This window comes from Artemia sp. Qi Xiang Cuo, chromosome 8, assembly GCF_049724085.1.
Source record: "Artemia sp. Qi Xiang Cuo chromosome 8, ASM4972408v1, whole genome shotgun sequence".
Classification (NCBI taxonomy): domain Eukaryota; kingdom Metazoa; phylum Arthropoda; class Branchiopoda; order Anostraca; family Artemiidae; genus Artemia; species Artemia sp. Qi Xiang Cuo.
Window position 1 is genome coordinate 4,179,110 of NC_142801.1, and position 27,038 is coordinate 4,206,147.

At 34.9% G+C, this 27,038-nt stretch overlaps 1 protein-coding gene across 5 annotated transcripts in view; it reads left to right on the forward strand.

Annotated features, from left to right (window-relative positions):
• The window catches only part of BNIP3 (BCL2 interacting protein 3), a 116,471-nt gene that overhangs the window by 56,230 nt on the left and 33,203 nt on the right, over positions 1 to 27,038 (forward strand). For 4 of the 5 annotated variants that reach the window (XM_089093151.1, XM_089093150.1, XM_089093153.1 and 1 more), the window contains exon 4: positions 2,209 to 2,352. In XM_089093151.1, coding sequence (XP_088949277.1) covers positions 2,209 to 2,352 — 144 coding nt within the window. Of the gene's footprint in view, positions 1 to 2,208; positions 2,357 to 27,038 lie in introns of those variants that run through there. The other variant, XM_089093154.1, reaches the window with a different exon arrangement.

A 27,038-nucleotide genomic window follows, 5' to 3' on the forward strand; every position in this document is an offset into this window, starting at 1 on the left:
GAATAAAATTGTCTGATAAAACTTTGTCAGGATAAATAAACTAAAGAATGAAAACACTAGAGATCAGCGTAATATTTCAAAAAGTTTGGGCACAAAGCTTTCACTGTAGCGTATGGTGTTACAGTGGACTGAGGTTAGTTTCGGAACCTTCTCAACCACTTCCCTGGGGGGACGAGATCTTATAGGGACAAAAGGTGGGGGAACGAATGATCGGTAGATGGGATGTGTAAGAAGGGAGGAGCCAAATAAACTTATGAAGTGGTCATAAATTTTCTTGTGATTACTTATCAGGTTTAAATATATGATCCTTGTATAAAGATTGATAAACATGAGTTGATCCTTTGGTTTCTAACTATCCTTCAGGGTCGTCGTTTGGGGGTTGCAGGGGGGAGGGGGGGGGGGGGTTCAGTTGCCCCCCCCCCCCCAATAATGTGGAGAGAAAAAAATATTATACATCCCACGCCCTTTGACTATCCAGATATGACTCCTCTTGCCCCCCAATAAAAATGCTGGAGATTCGCCCCAGCTATTCTTCTATGGTTTATTATTACAACCAGCACACAGGCCATTCTGATTCAAATGTTGCATAATTTTAGTTTGAACACAACGCTATTTTTCATGACTATCTATAGGCTGATAGAACATTTTAGCGGTGTGTTTGAGCGTACGATTAATCAGGCGGAATTTTAAGTTTTTTTTCTATTGTCTCAAAAAGTCCCTTCATAATTTTGGCATTATTCGTTATTTATATGTATTTAATTATTTAATTAATTACTTAATAAATTATTTATCGTGTTGTTGAATTAAAAAGCGGTTAATTCTGTAAAATGTGCGGTAGGTTAAAATTGTGCCATTGTATTGGGTTGTTGAGATTATAGTTTAAAGTTGTATATTATAGTTAAAGATTATAGATTATAATCTTATATATAAAGATTATAGTTAAAATTATAGTTAAATTATATCAATCAATCAATCAATTTATTCAATCAATAAACTTAACAAAATACACTTCAATATAAACTCCCCGTAAGGCTCTATGGCCAGGAAAGAAAACAGGGGAGACACAAAAACGAATGAAACAAATACAGAAAAAACAAAAACATTTTCAACATCATACATTCACACCTTTAATAGACTCAATACAAGAGAAAAAAAAGAAGAAAAAAAAAATAAATAAACAAGACAAAACAAGAAAAAAAAATCATAAAATACAATGATCCACATAAAAAAAAAGAAGAGAGAAAAAAAAATCAAAAACTAAACAGGGGACTACCAAGCAATCAATTTATTCCGCGTGGACTACCCTATGATCTATCAATTTATTCAACCAATAAATTTACGACGAAAACACTTCAATATAGAACCCCGTAAGGTTCTATGGCCAGGAAAAAAACAGGGAAAAAAACAGAAATAGCATAAATACTAAAAAAAAAAAAAAAAAATTATTTTCAATATAATGCATTTCAACCTTTCAGAGACTCAACACACACAACACACAGTTGTTGCGATTAAAGAGGTATGTGAATATTTCCCCAATCCTTTTCTGTGGTTTGCTAAATTAATTTGATAAGATATTAAATAAGGTGTCGTCCAAATATTACCCCTATATTAATTAATTTTAAGATTTAAATAGAGGTTTAAATATTTATTCAGATGCAATAAGCAATCAATAATAAACAGTGAGGGCATACGCATAATTGAGCAAGACTCTATAACCGGGGATGCAAGGAGACAAAAAAAAGGGTGGGCAAAAAAAATGACTAGCAACTGCCCTCTTTTGAATACCCACCGAAAACCCTACCGGAGCAAAGTACTCTTTGCGGTAAGTGAAAAGAACGTACAGTTCCTACTTGAGACAGAGACATCAACTACACAACAGTATTAAAAAAAAACCTGGTGGGCCATAGCTAACTTATTGAAAAGTCTCTGTCTTAGGAAAATTTGTTAAAATGATTAGTTATGTTTACAAAAGCTATAAACTGCTATATTTGTGTATTAATTAATCCAATAAATAATGCTTATCCAGTCGCAGGTTGATTCAAATCAATTACACGTTCCTTTTAAGTAACCTATAGACGCTTAAACGCAGCCTATCCTAAGCAACTGTTTAACTAATTTCTGCCTTTTCTTCATTATGAAGAGGCGTAGTTGAATGATGTGTTTTGTTGATGAGATCTTGATGAGACTTCTGTGTTTGCTCATTTTTAGGGATTGGAAATTCCGGTCAGTAAAAAAGAAAACTTATAGTATCCGTGGTGCAAAAGTTGGACAAGTTGGCCTTTTCTCGAGAGAAGTGTTATACACAATCGCTATTACGAATGTTATGTCTCTTATTCTTGGAGCTGGAATTGGGTAAGTCTCATCTAAATTATGGGTTTGTAATTAATTGTTTTCAGTGGAGCGTGGCAAGACTTAATTGTGTACACCAGGGTAGTATTCAGGATTTTTTTCGGGGGAGGGGGGGGGTACAAAAAAAAACTTAAACAACGCATAAAAAAAATTATGCTCATTTTTTTACGCCTTTACGAGTCGGCCATACATTTCGAGGGGGAAGTTTAAACCCCCTACCCTTCTGGATACGGCCTTGTGTATCGCTCCCTATACCAAATTTTTGGAAATATAGCTAAGGGCAAACAAAAAGTAAGATGGCATCGAATAGAGTGTGAAGATTAGGAAAATTTCTAAAAAGGGGGATAAAACCCTTAGATGATAGTATTAAGCTGCTTCTAAGGTGTACTCTCCCGTCTCTCTCTCCCTGTTTCTATTTCTTATCAAATGTGCTTTAAAGTTGAAAATCAAGGAACTTAAGTCTAATGTACTTAAAGCAAATACACTGAAAGATGGAAAGTTCGCAAAAAAAGTGAAGAGAAAAGTAAAGCTCAAAACCCAATTACAGCTATTTATTATAGTCTTTTTACCATCCTAAATTGTGTTTAATCCCACGGATTAAATTGATTAAAACATACATTATTCAATGTAAGCTTTGCTTTTCCGGATGTGTTGTTTCAAACTTGCCAGTCGCATGGAGTGGCAACCTTTGAGGTACGTAACGTAAGGTCGAAACGTAAAAGATCGTGGCCATATCAAATAAAAAATGTTTTAGATGGATTAGGATTATTCTTTATTTGGAATGAGGAGCTAGGACCCTCAGATCAGGGTGAGCCATTTTTGGCTGTGATTATAGAAAGAAAAAAAGACCAGGAAGTCCAAATGTGGACTCAGACAGTTAAAGCATCTGAAACATTAACGTTTTATTCCCAAGTAACAGACATATTTGGATTTGAATATTATTTTAAACAAGGGTTACCGGGCGAAATATTGAGGGCGTGGTTTCGGAACCTAGTAAATTGCCGGTCACTAAAAATTAGAAAAAGAGTATTTGAAAGAAAAAGAGTGGCCCCAGATGCAGATGCGGATTACTCTTGCCCCAGATGTAACCTAGGTATTGAGGATGTGGCCCATATTCTCACCGAGTGCCAGAAACTTTCTATATTAAGGTGAAAGTACTTTGAGGGTGGTAACTTGAAGTTCCCGGGGATCCTGAAAACGACTGTAAAAAGAACAATCATGCAGTTATGTAAATATGTAAATGAAGCGTTGACATCAATGAGTGAAACTTGATATTTATCACAGTTTATAGAATTAGATAAATATCACAGTTTATAGTCTATAAACTGTGATATTTATGTTATTTTTCTTGTGGAGTGTAATTAAGAATACTGTTCTGTATGGCCTGTCTTTTGGCTTATAATAAATTATTATTATTATTATTATCATAGTCAAGGGATTGATATGCCTTTACGCACTGTTTGATTCAGATTAGTTCAGTTTATTATAAATTAAAACTTTCCTCTAGCCATATATTTATTCAGTTTCCGAATCAGAATTTATACACATTCATAACTTGTACTAATTCTTGCCATGTTTCAGTTTGATAGTCTAACCATATATTTTAAGTTATGTATTTATGTGACACTGCCAAAACCAAAATAACAATACTGAAACTAAAATTTGTTTTGCTAATATTATGTTCTCTCAATTTGATAATTTTTGTTTTTTCAAAATATTTCATGTTTTATATTTTTATACTAAAAGTCAAATTTTCGAAAATAATTGGGCTGTGGGGCAATATTTATTAAATTACTCTAGGTAAGTTTTATAAGGAATAATTGGGTTTATTTATCAAAAGAAATGCGTACATCAATACAATGGCAGAGAGCCTGAAAGGGACTAAACACAACACAACATTAACAAAAATAATTCAGGTAAAACAAGGACGGAAAAGGGAGAAAAAAAGAACGGAAGAAATTGGCTTACTTGGCCTCAGACACTCAAACTGCACAAAAAATAGAATTTTCCACACAAAAATGCTGCCAGCCATGTCCTGAATCCCCCCCCCCCCCAAAAAAAAAACAACAAACAAACAACAGCTTAAACGACTGAGACCAACGCACAAAATTCATAGACTTAAAAAAATAATGCAATTTTAACAGTTTTTTGGAATTCTGGTAAAACAGTACACGATTTTAGCTCATTCAGTAAAATGTCCTAAATTAGAGGCCCAAAATGTCTAACACTAAATTTTGATCTAATAGTTATGGACTATTGTCTGCGCATCCAAAGAGAACTTATAATGTGATGATTATTAAGATTTTGTGAAACAGACAATATTTATTTTATTGCTCAAGGTAAGTTGTATAAGGAATAATTAGGTTTATTTAACAAAAAACCCTTACATCGCTACAATGACGAGAGGCTATAGCCAGTAAGGGACTAAACACAATACAACATTAAAAAATAATTTAATTAAAATAAGGACGGAAGAAGGTGAAAAAAATGATGGAAGGAATTGGCTTACTTGGCCTCAGGCACCCAAACCACATAAGAATATCGAAATTGCCACGCAAACATGCTGCCAGCCATCCCTCCCCCCAAAACAAAAAAACTTGAACCACTGAGAGCAACACACAAGATTCATAAATTTCAAAAAATAATGCAATTTCAACAGTTTATGGAATTCTGGTGAAACAGTAAAGCTCATCCAGCAAAGTGGCTTAAATTAGAGGCTCATTATGTCTAATACTAAATTTTGATCTAGCAGTTATAAACCATTGTCCACGTATCCAAAAAGAACTGAATTTATAATTTCATAATTATGAAGAGGTTGTGAAAACCAAATAAAAATGGAGGCAATAAGCTGTAGTGATGATTTAAAGTGAAAAGTTATTATTTAAATTTGATGGTAACGATTACTGAAACTTCGGCTATCACCAGTCACATCTCTTTTAGCCATATTCTGAATAACCCAAAGAGGAATAAGGTGGCCTAGAAATTTTTTTGACCAAGACAAGCAACAGTATAACAGAAACGGATGTACCTATATCTGTTGGGAGAAATGAAGTTACCATTTAAAATAGAGCACTCTTAGCTTGCTTACATCTTACAGACTAGACCTCAAACAAAACTCAAATAAACAAAACTCAGTGATTCATCAACAATCACTCTCAGATAATGAGTTTTAGCGTTAATAACGTTAAATAAAATAACGTTAATTCTTTCACTACCACATTTATATCCATTATCCGTATTTATATTATTTATATTATTATATTCACATTATATTCATTATCCGTGAATATTGTGTGCTTCTTCCACAAAAAAAATTATTTAACGTTCAGTTTCAATTTATTTAACCGTATTCGTTTTTTTAATATACTGAATATTTTGGCACTTGCCATCCGACAATTCCACTTCGGTACAAGCAACATTAGTAAAATGTGAATCATCGGGAAAACATGGTAATATCGTTCTAGCATCATTACTGTCATTAATTTTATTCGATTACTTTATTCGATTTTGCCTCTCAATTACTTGGACTATCTGTCTTGACTTTTTCTTTCTACAATTAGCCACGTCTTGATCCCCTACTGCAAAATACTTGATTTTCAATTCAAAATTCACAAAAAATAATTCAGTTTTGTAAAAAATAATTTTAATAATAAATTTATGTAATCACGAACAGCTGATGAGGGGGGAGGCGTTTTAAGGTACAGAAAGATCACGGTTGCGTGTTTACGGTTGGGTTTCTTACGAAGATTAACACGAATATGAGCAACCCCTCTGAAAAATTCAATCCCTGGATACTTTACTCCCCGTGGAAAATCGCACCAGCTGGAAATTTGCCCCCCCCCCCTAGAAATGTATGCTTCCAATAACAAATACTATACGTAAACAGTTGTTAAATTTTGTAACTTAAAGATATACCTAAAAGATCAAAGGTCAATATGAATTAAATATATGGTTAATTAAATTTAATTAAAATTTTTGAATCATTAATTAATTACTCGTTAATCTTTTATTAATCTTTTAATTTTTTTTATCTTTTAAAGAAAGATCAATATAAGATTAATTCAAATTTTCTGACTTAAAGGATTTAAGGATTACGTTAAGGCAACGATTACAATTCCCTTGAAGCATGGATTTGTTTTCTAATATATTCCAAAAGAATAGAGATATGTTTAAATGTTAGCCTTTCTTTCAAAATTTTGAGAGATTTTTCCACAGCTTTTAATCAAGACTGACTGATATAAGTTTTGGCTGGTATTAACGAGGCCTTTAGTTTTTGTCCACCCTTTTCACACCTACTAAAATTTGAAGTTATGACCTTGAATCACAAAGAACCCATTTGAAAATGTTTTGTGATTCGTATTTATTTTTGTAGTTATAGCTTTATTTCAGAGTTTTTTTTTCACTATCTTCTTCTTTTTATTCGCCTTCCTCCTTATTCCTTGTAATATAAGGACGATCCTGTAAAAATCTAGTATTAACCCATTTCTGTCAATTAATTTTTTTTCTCAAAACAATGCTTTGAGCTTTGGAGATTTCTGTATTAAATAATTGGTTAATGTTTACAAATTCTTAAATCAGAAAAAAAATCGCATATTGTCTTTTCGGTAAATTTTCTCCGATTTAAAGGCTAGACAGACAAAGCGATTTCAATCTAAAAAAGCTGTGCTTGTTCAGTATGGGTATATTCTGTCTCAGTTTTCGAACTAGTATTTATTTTATTTATTCTATTTTGCCTTTTTCTTTTTTTCTTTTTTTTCATTTTTTTCTTTCTTTTTTGTCATTACTGAGTATCTTCAAAACTGGATTGTAGAAATGCTGCAGAAGTTTGAGCTATAAAGGTTTTTCTTTGAGTATCCATGTTTTAAATATTTTTAATGTTTGCCAAAAAAAAGTCTTTTCCTAAAAAAAAGGTAGGTTGTTGTTCGCATGTCTACGCTGTATTAAACGTTGAAAAAAATTGCGCTTTTTGTCTTCAAGAACTTGTAACCACGTTGTTGCCATCTATACAAAAACTTGGATTGACGACATTTTGGATGAACCAACAAGAGCTAAACTTTTTTTTTTCTTATTAAGAATGAGAGGGCAAAAATGTTGTTGATAGCCAGACTACATGTTTCTTTGTCAAAAAAGGGAAAACGATTTATGTATAGCAAGTTTTTAGAGAAAAAATTTCTATCGTCTGAAAACGAGGCTTTTTGAAGAAAAGGTGCTAAAAAGATAAAATTTATTTTTATTATTTACTCCAATCGAATACATAAAAAGTTTGAAAAAAGGAAATTATTTTTCTTTTATAAAAAAAAAACCCTTTTTTGAAAAACTTCCTTTTTGGAAGCTTGAAAAAAGGATTTCTTTTGGTCCATATTATAGAATGATGTAGTAGTGTTGTAAAATTACCATAAAATAAAAAATCGCTAAATAAAATTGGTAAAATAAGGTAAATTTTGTAAATAAGGTACTGTCTAGGAAACAAAGGATGAAATTGGCGTTTTAAAGCTGCCCTGTAGCTACAATACCAGTTGAGCATTTCTTTTTAAGCATCACTTTCAGCTTTAAATGTAATTTTTTTATGATTCTAAGTCAGGACTTGTTCTACTTATATGTGGTATTTTATAAAAGGCAAAAACGGTGTAGAATGGCGAATATAGTAAACAAGAATCAACGGTTTCTGAAACCAAGGCTTTTTCTCTATTTAAAATCATTTTTTGGAATTTCGTATCCTACAGTTCGTGGTAACAGAGTGCAAGTGAAAAAAAGACCCATGCCAATAGCAGTGTTGTAAAATTACTGTAAAATAAAACTCGGTAAGTAAAATAAGGTAAAATTGGCAAAACAAGGTGAAAATGGTAAAATGATGTACTCCCTAGGAAATACAGGGTAAAATTGGTGTTTTGGAGTTGCCCTGTAGCTACAAGACCAGTTGAACATTTTTTTTAAAGCATCACTTACAGCTTTTAATGAATTTTTTTAATTATTCTGATTCCCCTGAGCTTAAAAAAGGTATTGCTCCTTTATATAGAGTTAATTTAATTAATTTAATTAACTGTCTTTATTTAATTAACTGTCTAGTTCATCCCTCTGGTAATCTTGTGTTTAGGCTAATGCGTCAGCAATTTGACAGTGCCTGATTTCAGACATCCATTTTGTAAAAAAAAATAACAATAAAAAAAATTAATTTAATTTATAATTATTTGAGAGTAAATTCATATTAGTTATTTTTTCTATATTTAAACCTAAGAAATATTACCCTAACAGCCTTGCATGTTTGAATAGCCTATTCAACCCCATTCCTCATATCAGATACATGTTATTTTTTATTTATTTATAAAAGTACCGAATTCAATTAAAAACGAGGTTTGTAACACTTGACTTTGATTAACTAGGCACTGGATCATAAGAGCAGAACATTAAGTCACTTTCACAGTCATCAAGAGTCTCTTCAACGGGATTTGCTTGCAAATCTAGCTCCTCTCCTTCAGACCTGTTCCGGAGCCCCCCCCCCCAAAAAAAAAGTCCTGTATACTTTCCTGTGGATTATATATCAATTTTGACCTCTGCCCTCCCATCGCCTCTCCCTTAGAGCTAATTCTGTATTTATCTGAAAATTCTTTCAAAACAACCGTTGAAGCACGAGGGCTGTTGAACTAGAATAAGAATTTCTTTTATACACAGTAGTCAGAAACGACTCATTCGGTAGCACCCCCCTGGAAAAGCAGGCTAAATCTTGGAAAAGCGCCCTGGAACTTTTGATTTCTAATTGACTGAGACCCCTCCAAAGCTTATTCGACCACCCCTTCCACATGAAGTACCTCAGGGAAAAAATAAATGAACAAATATTAATACATTGAACCCTTATGGGCCTTTACGGTAGGTAATGCAATTAAATTGTATTTTTTCATCTGTAAGACAATCAAAAGATACCACACTGTTCGATGTGGGTTTAATTTAGATAATGTTAAATAATGTGGATTTTTGTTTTGTTTTAAGTTTGAAATATTACAGGACTTTATTTGTGTTCGTCAAAGGTTTTAATATAGCGTTTTAAACTTAGTTAAAAAAAAACTTCGTTTTTCTAGAAAGATTTTGTTTAATTAATTTTATGTATATGACAATTAAAACCCATCACTTTTTCGTCTCCTTTAATATTCTCCCTGTCATGGTTGCAACAGTAGCTGCATTGTAGTAAGGAGCAAATCTCGCCTCATTATAGCCAAAAATTAGAAACGCGTTTTTTAATCAATTTTCAAATATAAAAGAATCGTCATTTGATACTGATTCAGTAATGATAAATACCATTCATTTACAACTTAAAATAAAGGATAATGCCTAAAACAAATTTAAAGCAATTTTAAAAATAGCTTGAAACCCTCAAAAACGGGGGTGGATCGAAATACAGATCATACCATTGGAATCACTATGATGAAAGCCTTTGACAGCGGGTGTTAAACCCTGCATCTTAAAAATCCCGTTTTAGCTTTGGTAACATTGATGTGTCTTTTATTTTTAAATTCTTCACCAGGGCTAGCTGCTACCCTGTATAAATCATAGAGAGACATTTAAGGGCTCATTTGAAAGGTAGTGCGGTCTTTTAAACACTTTACAAAGTCGTTTTGATGGTACTAAAGTAAAATGCTATTTTTTTACAAAAAATGGGTGAACATTAGACGATTAGGAGAAACTACGCTTTTTTAGAGAGAGAGAAAGAGAGAGAGAGAGAGAGAGAGAGAGAGAGAGAGAGAGAGAGAGAGAGAGAGAGAGAGAGAGAGAGAGAGAGAGAGATTGTTACTAAACAAATCATAATAGCATAAAATAGACAGCAAAGGAATAATGACAATTAGCAATCAATCTTCCCTAGGATGATAGGGCCTGTTTTAGGGCCTAATCTTATTTTTTTTACTACTCTAACAATTTATATTAATAGTTAAACAGTTTAATAGTTATATAAGAAATAAATTACTTATTCCGTTTTGGTCATCTATAATAAATAGATGGGGGTAATCCCATTACCCATAGATAGTAAAACAAGCTCAGATTATTTTGAATATGTTAAATGTATTCGGGTATATTTAACCAGCATTTCAGTCCTACATACTGACAAGAAACAGTAGATCTTGTCAACACAGTAATTGGTGTTCGAGCATCGTGTGCTTCTCTAGTTGGATAATAATGAACCTGACTTCGTAGCTGAAACGTGCTAAAACAATGTCCTTGATTATTATTCATCTTCGATGCATTGGCGTTACTTTAATGTAAAGCAGCAAACCAAGCACTAGTGCCACTCAGACATTTCATAAAATTTTCTGACGGCTGGGGACATGACTTAAAATCCGCAGAGCTGAATTCTGCAGAGGACGAAGATGGGAAGAAAATCTTTTCGACCAAACAGCACAACAGTAAAAAAAAAAAAAAAAAAAAAATAGGTACAGATGTACTAGAGAAAAATAAAACATATGAATAATCACGTCTGGAAACATATTTCTCAACTTCCGCGGCATTCCAACATCCAGGGCAATCTTTCATCCACATACTCTCCCAAGTACTTAATCTCAACATTGCTGAGAATAATAACTTCACCTAAAGTTAAACCCTGAATTCTCGATAATAGTTCTTCGAACGACTATGGAGTATAAATGATGACGTTTCAAGATTTAAACCTAGTTTTTTAGCCTCTAGTCAAACTTGACTAAGACCTTCACTCAGTTTCGACGTTTACTTATTCTCAGTCTGCAACTGTAAGTTGTGTGCCATCTGCAAACATAGCTAGAATTTTTTCTAACTGAGCTTTTACTTCCTATTTGTTCACCTGGCAGTTCAATATTTAGACCATCAAAATATAATGGACATCATTAATAGGTACTTACGTTACTAAAGTATTATATTTTCATCAGATTTTGGCATATTTCATTATGATTAACCTAGCTTAACTTCTTGAGTGTGGAAGTACCCATTAATATACACGACAAAATTCACAAAGTGAGAATTCACATATAGTCAGTGATCCAAGGCTCGCTATCGTTCAAAAAAAGGGAAGGGGTGGCTCACATCAGCTGCAGTTGGTTTGAGGGTGGATCCCAGTTTAATCGGGAGCGCTTACAACGAATATCGGGGTGCACAAGTTCGCACTCGTGTAAAACATGGTCTTTTTAGCCTATAAAGTCAAATTTGGCCTATAACGACGTCATACCGCTCTTGATTTTTTTACAGGGTAAAATAAAATGAAAACTTTATAAATTTGACATATTCTGAATTCCAACAAAAAGTACTTTCACCTGGTATTTATAGTTTTTCCCCGCAGCCTTTATTTTTTTAGTTATCTCCTATTTAATTTTGAAAACAAGGGTCTTTTCATTAATTTTTCTTAGTTTTTCATTTTTTCTGAAATTGTTGCCTGCATAAATATATTTTTCTTATGCTTTATTTGGATTCTGCTTGTCATTACGAGTCAAACTTTGTGCCTTTTTTTCCAAAAAATATTAATTCTTGAGCAACTATTTATTTTTTTCTAAATAGCGTCATAGGTTTCAGAAATTATCCTACAAAGACCAATTTAAATTTTCTTTTTTTTTAGCTGTTAAAAAGAACATGAAAACGAATCAAACTGCACATCATTCGAAGCGTCCGAATGTCCTATGCATGTTGTTAATGAAACAAAGTCGAGACTGGAATTTGCAAGAATATATAAGCGTTTGAACAAGAAAATCCCCCCCCCCCCCCACAAAAAAAGCAATTTTTCTGAATACTGGCGTTTTACTCTAAATATTTTCAACACAGCCTATAGTTTTTATTTCACCAAACGACAGATCGCTCTTTTTTTAGTCAAATAATTTATTTGCATTCTATACAACTAATATTTTTAATCAGGAAAAAAACAACAAGAGATGCCTCGTTCTGCGATCGCATGCGCGAATTTGGGTCTTCACAGCAATAAAAAAAAAGCCGAGCATCTTACATATCGGGTTTCAGTTGCATAAAGTACTTAGCCATAAAAGGCTAATTTCTCCTTTATAGGCTAAAGTCGTCAAGTTCTACATTAGTGCGAGCGTTTGCACCCCGATATTCTTTTTAAGCACCTTAGATTACCCCGACATCTATACTCAAATCAACTGCGCTGATATGAGCCACCTCCTCTCTTTTTTTGAACGATAGCGAGCCTTGGGTCACTGACTATTGCATAAAGTACTGAAAACTACGACATAAAAGGAAAGGATTTGGTATATTTATCTTATATAACTAAAGGTAAGGATTCCGGCAACAACGATTTTAGGGGGTGTCAGTTGTCTTGCGTAAGGCACACCATGTAGGTACAACTTGTTCTGAAGCATGTAAACAGATAGGATATGCGTTGGACAGCATTGCTCCGCTTTTCTCGAAGCACAGCGAGTCCCGATCTACCATAAGGAATCATAGCCTCTGGATCAACTATTTAGATCTTCGTACCGGAAACGACTATCTTTATGCTGAAAGAGCTGCAGACTAGGGTTCACACTTAAACGCCGCAAAAGAGAAGATTTTGATTTTCTTCGCACCCGGAAATTATAAATACGCCACAGTTGCGCTTAACTACCTAGAAGAAATGCTACGCCTGCCTGAAGAGTTGCTCGGAAACCCATTCAAGACGACGAGAACAGAGGTGTACAACTTTATGACAGGGGATAGAGCTCCAAAAGCCGTAGCAAATAGTCTGCTGAACTTCCGAAACATTGGCTCCGAAGCCGTGAGCTCATATCTCGACGGGACATCCACGAAAGTAAAAATTGGCATAGTACAAACTTTCGCCTCTGTTGCCAAAAAAGGAAAGAAAAAGCCACAAAAAATACTTTGAGAAAACTGAGCTGCTTAAACGAGCTCTGTGTCTTGCATATTCAACACAAACTTCGTCCCTCTGTGAGCTGCTGAAGTACGAGCTACAGCCATATCCGGCCTCTTTTGCAGTATTATCATCAAGTCGTAGGGAGCCTCAGCTACGTACTGGTACAAAGTCAACAGCCTTGAACTACATTCTGCAACAGTCTGGCTTGCAGTCATGGCCAAAAATTATTCCACATACACTTTTTGAAGACTCTCTTCGATCTGACTATATAGTTGATGTCATGAGTGTCAAGGTGTTATAGACCAGAACAAAATGAGACGCTAGCATATTTTGGAAAAATAGTTTACGATGGGATTCTTAGGAACATACCCGAAGATTGTCAGTCTATCCATTTGGCTGGTGACAGGTATGACGGTCTTAGTGACGATAGAACCCATGATGACAACTCGTTCAACCTCAAAGAAGTATCTCGCTATCGAGGAAGAAGAGGAGATCTTAAAGGAAATATTTCCAGCCCGTTCACTTGTTCCAGCAAAGTTGCAACACTCTGGGACGGAATTCTCAGTAGTTGCTCAGCCAAAGGTCGACTCTTGAAAGTTCTTTTCGAGGTCTGGGAGTACAATTTTTCGACCCCTCTGATGGTTCATTTCGCTGGAGGTTTCGAGAGTCGACTTAGAGCTGTTACCGTTACGCCTCATGAAGCTCTGTTGGTGACTATATCTTGTCTTGCCATGAGGAGGCAGACACTCGGATATTATACCACACAGATGTTGCCGCGAGACGAAAGAGCACACTTGTGATAGTACAAGCCAACGATACTGATATCGTCTTACTAGCTGCATACTACTTCCAGCATCTTGCTAGTCTGGGCCTCAAGCAGCTCAGGGTTAAGTTTCCGTGCTACTGTATACCTATGCATACGGCAGCACAAAAACTAATCCAAAGCCACAAGCCCTGTATTGATTTACCTCAGGCTTCCGATATGGGCTGGAGAACTGAAGATCATGAACTAAAGCCAGACCTAGTTTCTTTGATGCCACATGCGAGCAGAATTCAAATAAAGCATAAAAATACACCAAATTCGCGCATGTGATCGCAGAATTAGGTATCTGTTTTTTTTTTTTTTTTTTTTTTTTTCCTGGTTAAAAATATTAGTTCTATACAATGTAAATACATGATTTGATTCAAAAAAGAGCGATCTATCGTTTGGTGAGGTAAAAATGATAGGTTGCTTTGAAAACATTTCTAGTAATGCGCCACTATTCAGAAAATTTTCTTTTTTTTTGGGGGGGGGCATTCTCTTGTTCAAACGCTTGTATATTATTGCAGATTCAAGTCTCGACTTTATCTTTATTAACAACGTGTAAAGGACATTCTGATGGTTCGAATGATGTGCAGTTTTATTCGTTTTCATTTTTCCAACAGCTAAAAAAAAAAATTGAAAAAAAACTTGGTCATCGTGAGCTAATTTCTGAAAGCTATGACGTTATTTAGAAAAAATAAATAGTTGCTCAAGGATTAATATTTTTTTTTAAAAGAGGTACATGGTTTGACTCGTAACAACGGTCAGAATTTAAAAAAAAATCATAAAAAAATAAACTTGCGTGAAAAAGTATAAAAACTAAGAAAAAGTATATTTAAAAACTTGGTTTTCGAAATTAAACAAGGGTTAACAAAAAAAAATAAAAGCTGTGGGGAAAAACTAAAAATACCAGGTGAAAATACTCGTTCTTAGGATTCAGAATATGTCAAGTTTATAAAGTTTTCAGTTTTTTTTACTGTGTACATAAAATCAAGAGCGGTATGACATCGTTATAGGCCAAATTTGACTCTATAGGCTGAAATGACCATATTCTACGCGTGTGCGAACTTGCGCACCCCGATATTCCTTATCAGCGTCCCCGATTACCCTATAATTCACCCTCAAGCCAACTGCAGCGAATGTGAGCCACCCCTTGAAAGATAACGGTCCCTGGATCACTGACTAATAGCAATGTTTATTCTCATTTTTAATTTTACTTTTTCAGAATTGTCTACACTCTATAGGATCCTATTTTTATATTTTTTTTTTCAAATAGATTTACAGAATAGATTCTAGAACTATAAATAAGTAGTTAGATTTTTTTTCGCACATGCCACATGCTTGGGTAAGAGAGGCAGGGTTTCTAACTGCATGTCTTTTTCTTTACAACAAACACATGCTGCGTGAAAAGTAGGACGGAATACTATTAGAAATGTTTATATGCTACCATCTCAGTTATTTAAAAATAGATGGCAGCTAGTGCATGTCTCATAAAGTGGTTTGCAATAGTTCTTTATTAGTAAGTTAAAATTTCACTTAGATTTCATTCACTTTTACTTAGATTTGTAATTATCGGAGCGATCATATTATGGATCTTTTTTTCGTTTCAAAGTGGAATTAGTATTTGTGAGATGCTATTATTTTTGTGCCAATTTTCTTCTTTTTTTTGTTATCAATGGTCATTACCAGGGGCGTAGCTCCAGCATTTTTATTGAGGGGGCAAAAAAATTCCACGTCCAGAGAGTCAAGGGGCATGGGCTATATAATAGCTTTTTTCCAATTTTTTGGGGGTGGGGCAACTGCCCCCTCCCCCTTGCCACCCCCAAGCGACGCCACTGGTCATTACTAATAAAAGAAGATTGAAATTCACCCAGTCTTGTTTTTAGTTTTTCAGTGTGTCTCTTTTAGTTTAAACTCCAATGCTGGTCAGCCTTTGGGACGAATGAATTGGAGGGAGGGGGAGGGTCACTATTCAAGTTTCTGGTTTAAGAATAAGCTGGCAGAATGATCCACAGGTAACACCTCCATGCAGAGTTTCTAAAACTTCAAATAGTAAGACGAATTCCACCGTAGTTCCATCCCAACTTAATAATATTCCCATAATTTGTCCGCTGTCCTCCTTTTCTCTCAAGCCCGGTCCAGTCCCGCATTTTAATAATGCCTCAAAACTACCCCCTTACCCACAACATCCTCGTCATAAACTTCAACCCCAAATAGCTCCATCCCGAATTGAAAAAAAATCCCAATACCCAAATCGGTTTAAATTTCCAACTTTCCTACTTACCAATGCTGAGAGCCAGAATTTTGATAAAATTACCGAACTCGAGGGTATCTCTGAAATTCATAAAATTAATATTATTGCTCTGTCAGAGGTTCAGTCCCAGAACCCAGATTTCCTAAAAATTAGCGATTATACTCAGTTTATAAAACTTCGCTCTCCCAATCACCCTCTTGGGAAAAAAGGGGGTGGTATATTATTTTTTTTCTAAGATAACCTCTAACCTAAACTCATCCCCACCCCCAACTTATCAGATTATGATGAAATTCTATGGCTGAGCCTTAGACCGAAATTACTTCCCCGCCCTTTCAATTTAATTGTAATCGCCGTCTTTTATCATTCCCCTAACCAAAGTATTGACCAGAAACGCAAATTTATACAACAATTTCTTATAAGTGCTGACTTTGTGTTATCAAAGTATCCGAACGCTGGTATTTGCTTACTTGGCGATGCGAATGACCAGAGGATAGACGCTATCTGCACCTCTCTAAATATTAAACAACTGATTAAAATATCTACAACAAAAGGTAACGCCTCTCTGGATGTTATTTGTTCAAACATGAGTAAGTATTACAACTCCCCGCAAGCGCTACCACCATTACGAGGCAGTTACCACTATTGTCTTCTTTTTTCTCCCTCTTCAGCCATTGAACATTCCTTTACTACCTCCATTGGGGTTTGCCGTCCCCTCAGTGACACAGGCCTTTTTTCTTTTGGATCACGGCTGACCAGTGAAAGTTTGTCAGACATTTATAATTCTAATAAACTTTATAAAAAAATTTGATTTTTCACAAAAAAATATTTGATTCCTACTCATTATATGTCCCAGAAAAAAAAAATCAAAAAATGCTCCAGTGATAAACCTTACATAACTAATCACATAAAAAGGTTAATACGCACGAAAATAAGCTTATTTAACAGGGGTAATTAAGCTGAATCAAATAAGTTAAGAAATGACTTATAAAGTCAAATTAGAAAAGCTGCCCCAGAATACTATAAAAATAAAATTAAATACGTTCGCCATGATAAACCAAAGAACTGGTACTCTAAAATCAAAAAACTTACCAACACGAGTCAAGAAACATCTAAATTTTTATACGAATGAACCTCCAAAGGCCACAGCTAATGACCTCAATAAGTTTCTGGCTTCTATTGTCCAGAGTCACCCACCACTATCTTACGTATTTCCAGATATTCCTGATCCTTTTTCACTCTCATATATTTCTCCACTTGATGTTGTAAAAAAAATTGAAAAACTAAAACGATCAAGCATTTGCCCTTTAGATATTCCTGTTCCTCTGATTAAAGCTTTCAGTGATTACCTCTCAAAACCCCTATCCACCCTATTTAATGAAATTACCAAATCTGGACAGTTCCCTCAATATTGGAAGCAAGGCTTTATTACCCCAATCGAAAATAAAATGGGAAGCCTGGCTTTGATGGCATTCATCCTATTACCCTCACCTCAATTTTTTCAAAATTGTATGAAAGTTTTCTCGCAGACTGGCTTAAGATGAAAGTCCTCCCCTTCATTGATCTTTGACAGTTTGGTAATCTCAAATCCACGTCAAACTCTCATTACCTGATCCATCTTGTTGATACCATGGGTAAATTACTTGAAAAACCTAATACTTGGCTTAATCTGATTTCTTTTGATCTTCAAAAAGCTTTCGATTTGATTAACCACAATTTACTCATAGATAAACTTATAAAGGAACTCCACATTGAAACTATCCTGGTTAAGCTCGTTGCCTCTTTTCTCTCTAATAGATCTCAAGCAGTTAAATATCTAAATTGTTTCTCAGATCATCTCCGCATATTTAATGGAATTCCTTAGGGGACTATTCTAGGCCCTCTCCTTTTTTCTCTTATGATTAACACCCTTTCAACCCTTTATGACAATAGGTGGAAATTTGTCGATGACTTGACATTTTTAGAGGTATGTAATAAAAACATGTTTAGCAACCCAATGGGCATACTCCACGATATTGCCTGTGAGGCCTCTTCCCTTGACATGACAGTTAACCCTTCTAAATTCGCAATAGTCTCAGTAAGTTTCCTTAAATCCCCTCCACTTTTTGTTGCTCCTATTCCCCCTGAAACCTCTGTCACACCTCTTAAACTCCTTGGTGTTACAATTTCGTCTAATTTGAAATGGGATGCCCATATAAATAATATCCTACGACAAGCAAACTCCTCGCTTTCCCTCCTTAAACTTTTAAATAAATTTCGGTACCCCCAATCGTATTTAATACAAACATACATTTCTTTTGTGAGTCCTATGTTAGAGTATGCTTGTCCTGTGTGGCACCCTGGCCTCTCAACTGAACCAACACAAAAAATTGAAAATGTCCAAAAGAGAGCTCTAAGAATTAGAGCTCTCTTTTGAGAGCTCTACTTGCATTTGTTCTCTCTTTTGAGACCATATTTGCAATTGTTAAATATTTCAAAACTAGAGACCCTCGAGAGACGAAGAAATAATTTGTGCCTCCGTTTTGCAAAAAAATGCCAAAACAAACCCTCGGACGGCAAGTATTTTCCCCAAACGTCACTCCCCATCCAGATTACGGCCGCCTCGAGCTGTTTCTGAGCCCATCCCTGTTTTGTCCCCCATTCGCTGTGTTACTTCGAGATACGAAAGAACTTTTGTCCCCTTTATTACAGAAAAAATGAAGAAAATGTCCCAATAGTTTCTTTTTCCCCCTCTTTTTTGTCCCACGCTCCTTCTTGACCAGTTTTTATTTTTAACACTTTTATTGACTTACTGTATTTGGATTATTGACATGTTCTTAATGTTCAATTTAATTTATACGCCTGTATGTCTCGCTCTTTTTTTGTTTAGCGTCGGGTATTCCCCCCTTTATTTTTTAATGTCCGTTCTAATTATTTTTAATATTCGTATTTGTGTAAGTTTAGTTTGACCAGTTTTTATCTTTTTAACTTTTTAATTGACTTTTTAGAGTTTTAATTATTGACTGTTAAATGATTTTTTTATTTCTTTGTTGTTTTTTGCATTTTTGCCAGTTTTAGTGCAACCATTTATAATGTCGACTCCGAAGTCCGAATTCGGCCCTTTGTGGGCTTGTGATAGTGATCTTTTTGAAATAAATATCTTATTTATCTCAAGTGGGTGGAACCAAGGGAAAAAAATGGAAATTTGTACGTATAGAGTCTCGAAGCTAAATGACTCAACTGCACTTCTGATAAGCTACCACTTCTGGTTTTAATTGTACCAGACCAGTAAATATTTTTGAGAGGAATTTTTAAGATGTTTTTGATAACTTTCCAGTAGAATTTCAGAAGAATAAAAACACGGCCAGGTAGATTTAATTAATTGTTGCTTCTTCTTCTTCTGCTTAATGGATGCCTCAGAATGATTTTATTCAAGTCATGTGATTTTTGTGTTCATATAGGCTTAATTTTAATCTATTCTTTTTTTCTCTGTTTCCCAGTCTTTTTTTCTAGTTTTTAAGTTCGATTGCAGATTAGCTTATTGGACGAGTGAATTGAAGGGGGGGGGGTATTCAAGTAGGTGGAGCCAAGAAAAAAAGAAGCAAATCTGGATGTATAGAGAGAGTATTGAAGCTAAATGAAATGCAAATCACAAATGACGAAATTTCAAAGCGTCGAAAAATTAAGCTTCCGTTTGTGATTTTAATTTGCAAGACCAGTAAACATTTTCGAGGAGGATTCCCTAAGATACGTAAGATAAGTAAACACATCCAGGTGGTTTTATGTTAACTGCTGCTTCTTCTTCCTCCTAATGTGTGCCCCAAGAACGATCATATTGTGAATTTTGAGTCTTGTGAATTTTACTTTATTGAATTTCCAAACAATTTGAAAACAATATATAAAAGCACAGCAAAGTCTTCTTCTTCTTCTATTTAACAGCAGGCGGGCTTTTCAGTAAAACTATTTAGCCCTTTTCCTTTTGCTTCACTCTGTGGGCTACAGAGTTACTGGCTTGATTGCCTCATATTTATTAGATATATTCAGATATTTTTCAGCAAAGTGGATTTGGTTTACTGCTACTTCTTCTTCTTCTTCTGGATGTGCGATGAAAAAGTAATTTTTTTTAGACTTTGTGGCTTTTGCTTCAAATAGGCTTTCGAAGCTATTCGCCTTAATTACGTAATTAAATAAAAAAAAAACAAGTTGTTTAAACTGAAAGTAGGGAGCAACGTTAAAACTTGGAACGAATAGAAATGATTCTGTCAGTGAAAACGGCTGCCACCTCCTCAATAGCCCGTTCTTTACGCTAAACTCTTAAGTACTTTTGAAAAAGCTTACGATTTTAACTAAAAGGCACTTGTGTTTTAGGCTTCGTTCTTAGGAATCGGGACGAAAAGTCGAACTTTAGCGTAAAGAGCAGGGTATTGAGGAGGGGGCAGTCCCTTTCATATACGGAATACTTTCTGTTCGTTTTAAGTTTTAACGTTGTTCCTTACTTTCAGCTTAAAAGACTTGTTTTTTGGTGTTTTTTTTTCTATTTAATTTCTGGTCTTCTTTCAAATAATGCTAGGAAATCCGCCTCCTCCTTAATCAAAAATCCCCCCACAAAAATTTTTCGTGGAAAGTTCCTCTTACGTGAAATTTCCCCCCATTAAATTAACCTCAGAAAATTCCATCCTCGCTGCAGATTACCCTTAGAAAATTTCTTGCTGACGGTTATGCCTGAAAAATTCTGGTTAGCGTAATCTCATTTGAAAAAATACTTTTTGTTTATTTTATTTCTGATCGTCTTTCAAGTCATACCAGAAATCTCCGCTATGTGGAAAATTTTCCTCGGAAATGCTTCCCCAGTGGAAAGTTTCTCTTTCAGAAAATTTTCCTATGGAAAATTCCTCCTGGTGATAATTCCCATGGAGGATTTCTCCCTTGGATCTTCTTCGCGCGGAAAAATCCCCAAAAGAATTCCAATCCCAGTGAAAATTTCCCCGAACAGTTTCCCTAGAACATCTCCATATGTAACATTAAGTCATAAGAAGAAAGTTGAGACAAATAAAACGAGTTTCGTATATGAATTCTGGCGAATTCCCCCATTTAAAATGTTCCCTGGAAAGTTCAACCCCCGAAAACCTCCGTCCCAACAATAAATTCTCCCCGTAGAAAATCACCTCCCCCCCCCCTCCCGCAGAACCTTCCACCAGAAAATGTCAGTATACTTCCCAATAACAGATACTATATGTTAATAATGGGCAAATTTCATTGTTTGCAGCCCTTTCCCCTGGGACTCTGGGGTGTTATATCATCCCCAAAAGCATAGCTATTGAGCCTTTCACCTATTTTGAACAAAATGGCTATCTCAAAATTTTGGTCGGACGACTTTGGGGGAAGAAGGAGTGTGAGAGGGGACTAGTTGTCCTCTAATATTTTCGGTCACTTAAAAAGAGTATTAGAGCTTTTGATTTTCATTCAAAGCAGCCCTCTTCCGATCTCCTATGACTATTGGTACCATACGACCACCCCTGGGAAGAACAAATAAAAAAATAATTAAAAAATAATACGCATCGGTGATCTTTTTTCTGGCAAAAAAAATTTAGAAATTCCATATTTTTACAGATGGGAGCTTGAAACTTTTTCAGTAAGGTTCATTGATACGCTCAATCTGATAGTCTCTGATAGAAATCTGATGATTTTGGACTAGATTCCTTGACTTTTAGGGGTCAAAAAGGCGGCAAATATTCTGAGGCTTGTAGCTTTTGAAGGGTCACATTAAACTTAATGAATTTTATATGTTTGGAATCAGCACAAAAAGCTATTTCTTTTGATTTATCTTTTGTTATAAAAAAATTGTTTTTTTTTTTAGAGTCTTGGTTAATATTGGGCCAAGTCGCTTCTTACTTGCAGTTCGTTACCACGACTGTCTGATTGCCCAAAAATGAAGGATTTTCGTTTCTCTAATATTATTATATTATTATTTATATATTATATTATAATTTAAATTATATTATATATTTATCATTTTCGTTATATTATTATTTTCTTATAGTGTCTCATGTTTTTGTAAACAAAAAATAATCGTTACTATTGGCTCTGCAGTGAAACTGCCCAAAAATAAACTGGGCCCAAGTCGAGGTGAGGGTCATCTCACCCTCCTCTTATTCACAACTCTGAGAGAGGGCCCTTTTATTAATGTGTAAAATAAAGAAAGAGTGAAATACCAACACAATGTCCTAGCAATAACAAGGAGCGGGTAAGGTCCTTATTAATACGTTTTAATATCGAAAACAAGAAACTTACAATAAAGGGTACGGATTAAGGCAGTATATATATACTCTCTAAACTCTCTACTCTCTAAAAAAGGGTACGGATTAAGGCAGTATATATATACTCTCTAAACTCTCTACTCTCTAAAAAAGGGTACGGATTAAGGCAGTATATATATATATATATATATATATATATATATTGTGTTCTTTTTATGTTAGTTATTGTGTCCAAATTAGTACAAAATTATCGACTTGTCGGAGCCGTATTTAAAGCCCGTGTATGCAGCTTTTGTAGGGTGTAATATACACGGGAAAAAAATAATGACACCAATATAGCCTTTTTGTAAGTCTGGATGGTACTTGTCGGTTATTGGAAACGCACCCAAAAAGTGAAGTTAGGTTAATCCTAACAAAATATAAAGATCAGAATCATAATTTAGAAACAAAATTATGGAAATCTAACCCAACCTAACGTAACCTAACCCCCCCCTAATGTGAAAATATATAGCCCAAATTATACAAGTTCAATGCATTCTGTCTAAGTACAATGTATTGCATCATCCGTCACTTGTTTTTGTATTTATGGAACTGGTTTTCTGATATGTAACCTAAGCGTAATTCTTGAATTTGTTTCCAATAACCGGCAAGTACCGTCAGGGTGACACTAAAACCTCTTTTTGGGCCGAGATTTTGCTCTATGAGCCTAGCTCTTTGCAACCCTACTGACCACAGGTGAAACGAACCCTAGATATTTACATTATTGGTTTCCATGGATCATTAATTAACCATGACTTCAAATATTGTTCAACGGGATCTTAAATGGGGCTATTGCATTATTTGTCTAGCCTTCAAGTATCAAGGACAGTGGAAATGAAATCTTAATTGTTTGGATTAGTTCATTTAAACTTTCTCGACTATATTTATCTTCGACGTAATACCTTCAATTAGGCTTTTTTGGTACTTGTCTAGAATCCGGTAAGTGCGTGATAAAAGACAGCATCGAAATCTCAAACATGCTAATGATAAATAGGTTTCTGCTGACTAGTGAGGTATAAACAAAGGGTTTCTCACTCTGGGAACTATATTTAAACTTTAGTTTTTTGGGGTTTAGGGGGACTAAAAGGTACCTAGGTTGGGTTAGGTTAGGTTACGTATTTAATATATGCTATGCTTTACCCCACCCCCCTAATGTGCAAATATATAGCTCAAATTTGTTTCTGAATTATTATATTTGTATCCTATTTTGTTTTATTTCATTAGCATTAACGAAACTTCAATTATCGCGCACTTACTGGATTCTAGACAAGTACCCATTTTTTCTAAAACCACACTGCCTTTCTATGACGAACAAATAGTCGTTATAATGGGGATAAGTCCATTTATTAGACAGTGAAAACAGATACAAGATACAGATACATGTATTAGGTCGTATATATGGAGAGATGTGAGCAATCAAGTATATATCTATGAATTCAAAAAGATTTCTTTTCCAATTAGAAGAAGAAGATTTTGCCCCCTTCACAAGAAAGTCGACTTACATTTAGGCAATATCAAAGAAAAAATTTACAACTCAAGACTATGGATCAGTCCAGTTTTTTAACTCTCTTAGACAAATCTAGTGAATGAACCGGAAGTTTTTATCTTGATTTGTATAAATATGTTATACATAAATTATGTTATACCGAACGAAATAAATATGTTATTTATTAAAATAAATATGTTATTTGTATAAATTATGTTATAATTTTAATACTTTAGTGCTCCTGCTGATGACGACCGCTGTATATGCGGTCGAAATATCCAGACTTTTGTATCTGTTTTCACTGTCTAATAAATTGACTTATCCCCATTTGATCATTTATTCGTTCGTAATATGTATCTTACAAAATTAAGTCAAATAGGGAGTTTCATTTTAATAAAAAAAAAATTGAAAAAGGGAATGTTGGTGAAAAAGCGACCAAAAAAAAGAAGTATAATTGTCTTTGGGAAACAACGGGCTTACGGAAAAGTCGTTGTCAAATTCGACTAATTAGTTTTCATTCTTCACTTTTCATGGTTCGTGATGGCAACACTGGCAGAAATTTGGTACTGCCCAAGAATCTTGATAATTTTAAAATAACCAAAAAATTTTTTAGATATGCATAGTTAGTTTAGAGTAGACATAAGATAGGTCCAAGGGGCAAAGAAAGTTTTGACTAAGTATGGCATTTAAGGTATATGGTTCAGAATAAGAAAAGGAATGATTTACTCTATTTTTATCATCACTATCATCTACTTTAAAAAAATAGTTACATGAGAAAAAAACATATATTCATATATATCTTTCATGACCATGTGACTGTGTGTCTATTGCTGTTATGCATTAAGGTCGCAACTGAAACTTCTGAAATAAATGGCAAAAACAATTAGCTGGGCTTCATTCAAAGGGAAGATCAAGAGGACCATGTATGTTCAAATACACTTATGTTCTCCTGATCTATACTATCCTGCTGATCCCCCCCTCCCCCTCTTGAGATCTGCTTAGCAAACGGTTTTTGGTAATTACCTTAAACTTGTGAAAATGTCAGATACGACCTTTAGGCGTAACAGCCATCAGTGCCAATTCATGAAACCGTAGGGGGTGGGGAGGCAATGTATTTCTCGAAAAATCTGAGGGGATAATTTTGTTGTATTTTCAACTAAAATGCCATAAAGAAAGGCGCTTTTAATGAAAATACCAAGGAAAGGGTATTTTTCAAAATCTTTAGGGGGAATGTCCTGCCCCACTCCCCTAATTAGTGTCAATGCAAACAGCGGCGATATATTTGAATATAACGACAAATAGAACAAATAACGATCATTTACCAATCAAGTAAAGGGGATATGAAACAATATTTGGCAATCTACGTGTTCAGGGTTTGGAGTTCTCGAAAGATTGAGAAACTGTTCTTTCTCATAAAATTGACTTTTAACTTTGATATTCAGCTACTTCATGGACGGGTATATAATCTTTATTCATAGCGGTGAAGCTTAGAAGACGCCACCATTTCATCGTAATACTTATATCGCTCCAATTGCGTCAGCTCATTTGTTTTCATAAAGGTGATGTGTTTGGCAGGTTGCTGGTCTTCTGATTCGCATAATTGATGATTGCGTTCTTGATGTACAAGCTCCTTAGCCGATTACTAATTAGTAACGTAATAAGCTTATAGCATTACCTGATTTAAGCTGGACACAGCCGATATCATAAGCGAGGGGCACCCACTTTCTCAAATCGCGTACATCATGGGGTGCGTAGTGAAAGGGTGTCCACGCGTTGTACGGGGTGCGATACGCCGGCGCTTCAATATGCATAGCAGATGGCGGTGAAAGGGCAATCCCTTCATCATCAGTAAGCACAAACCAATATTTTATTCACATTACCCTGATAGTTTTTTGTTGTTTTTTTTAATGGGGAAAAAAGGGTAAGAACGTCTTGACCAGCCTATTTCATATTCGGGCGTCTTGTGTCTATATTAGAGACCGTGAAACTGTATCCTCCCATCCAACAGAGCTCTGTTGAGAAATAATGTGGAGTTTTATTAAGAACGTACGGTGTACGCTTGTGCGTACACAGTTACACGGCATTGGGGAATAGGTAAAAGTATTATACTCTAAAATTTTAGCCATCTTAATGTTAACGTTGCCTCCGAATTCGGAAGTTATTATAATACTTTTATAAAGAGCTCAGTATAGTATTTTAAATAAATATAGTGGTTCTCACGTGAATTTCTTATCATAGAAAAAATATATCTTTTTTTTTTTTTTTTTTTTTTTTTTTTTTTTTTTTCATACCAGAGCAATTCCCATTGAAGAAGTGGTCGAAGAAGGTTCGAAAATTGCTCATTCGATTGCAAATTGGAGTGTCTAGTGACCTTTTTAGTAGTCGAAATTGAAGGGAGGACAACTAGCCCCCCGCCCACGCCCATCATTCCCCCAAGCACATCTAATCAAAATTTTGAGATAGCCATTTTGTTCAGCGTAGTTGATTTCTCAATAGAAAATATCTTTTTGAGGAGGACACTCCCCCACAACCCTCGGGGCAAGGGTTTTAAGTTATGCCCTGTGAGCATATAAGATCAATGTTGACACAACGTACAGTTTATTAATTTTTTTTTCCTTTAAAGCAGGGCACTTCATATAGAAGGGGTCGTCGTAGAGACTTCAAAAGGGGTTCATTCGATTAGAAATCGAGAGTTCTAGTGCCCTTATAACAGTTGAAAGTGATTGGAGGGCAACTAGACCCCCCCCCCCTCACGCCAATCATTCCCCCAAACACATCCAATCGAAATTTTGAGATAGCCATTTTGTTCAGCGTAGTTGATTTCCAGATACAAAATATGTTTTTGAGGAGGACATCCCCACAACCCTCAGGGAAAGGGTTTTAAGTTATGCCCTGGGGGCATATAAGGTTTTTATTGAAGGTGTTGTCGTAGAAACTTCAAAACAGGCTCATTTGATTGGAAATTCAAAGGGCTATTCCCTTTTTTAATACTCAAAAGTGATTGAAGGGCAACTAGCCCCCCCCCCCCCGACGCCCATCACGATAAATAAAAGTTCAAATAGTATTTT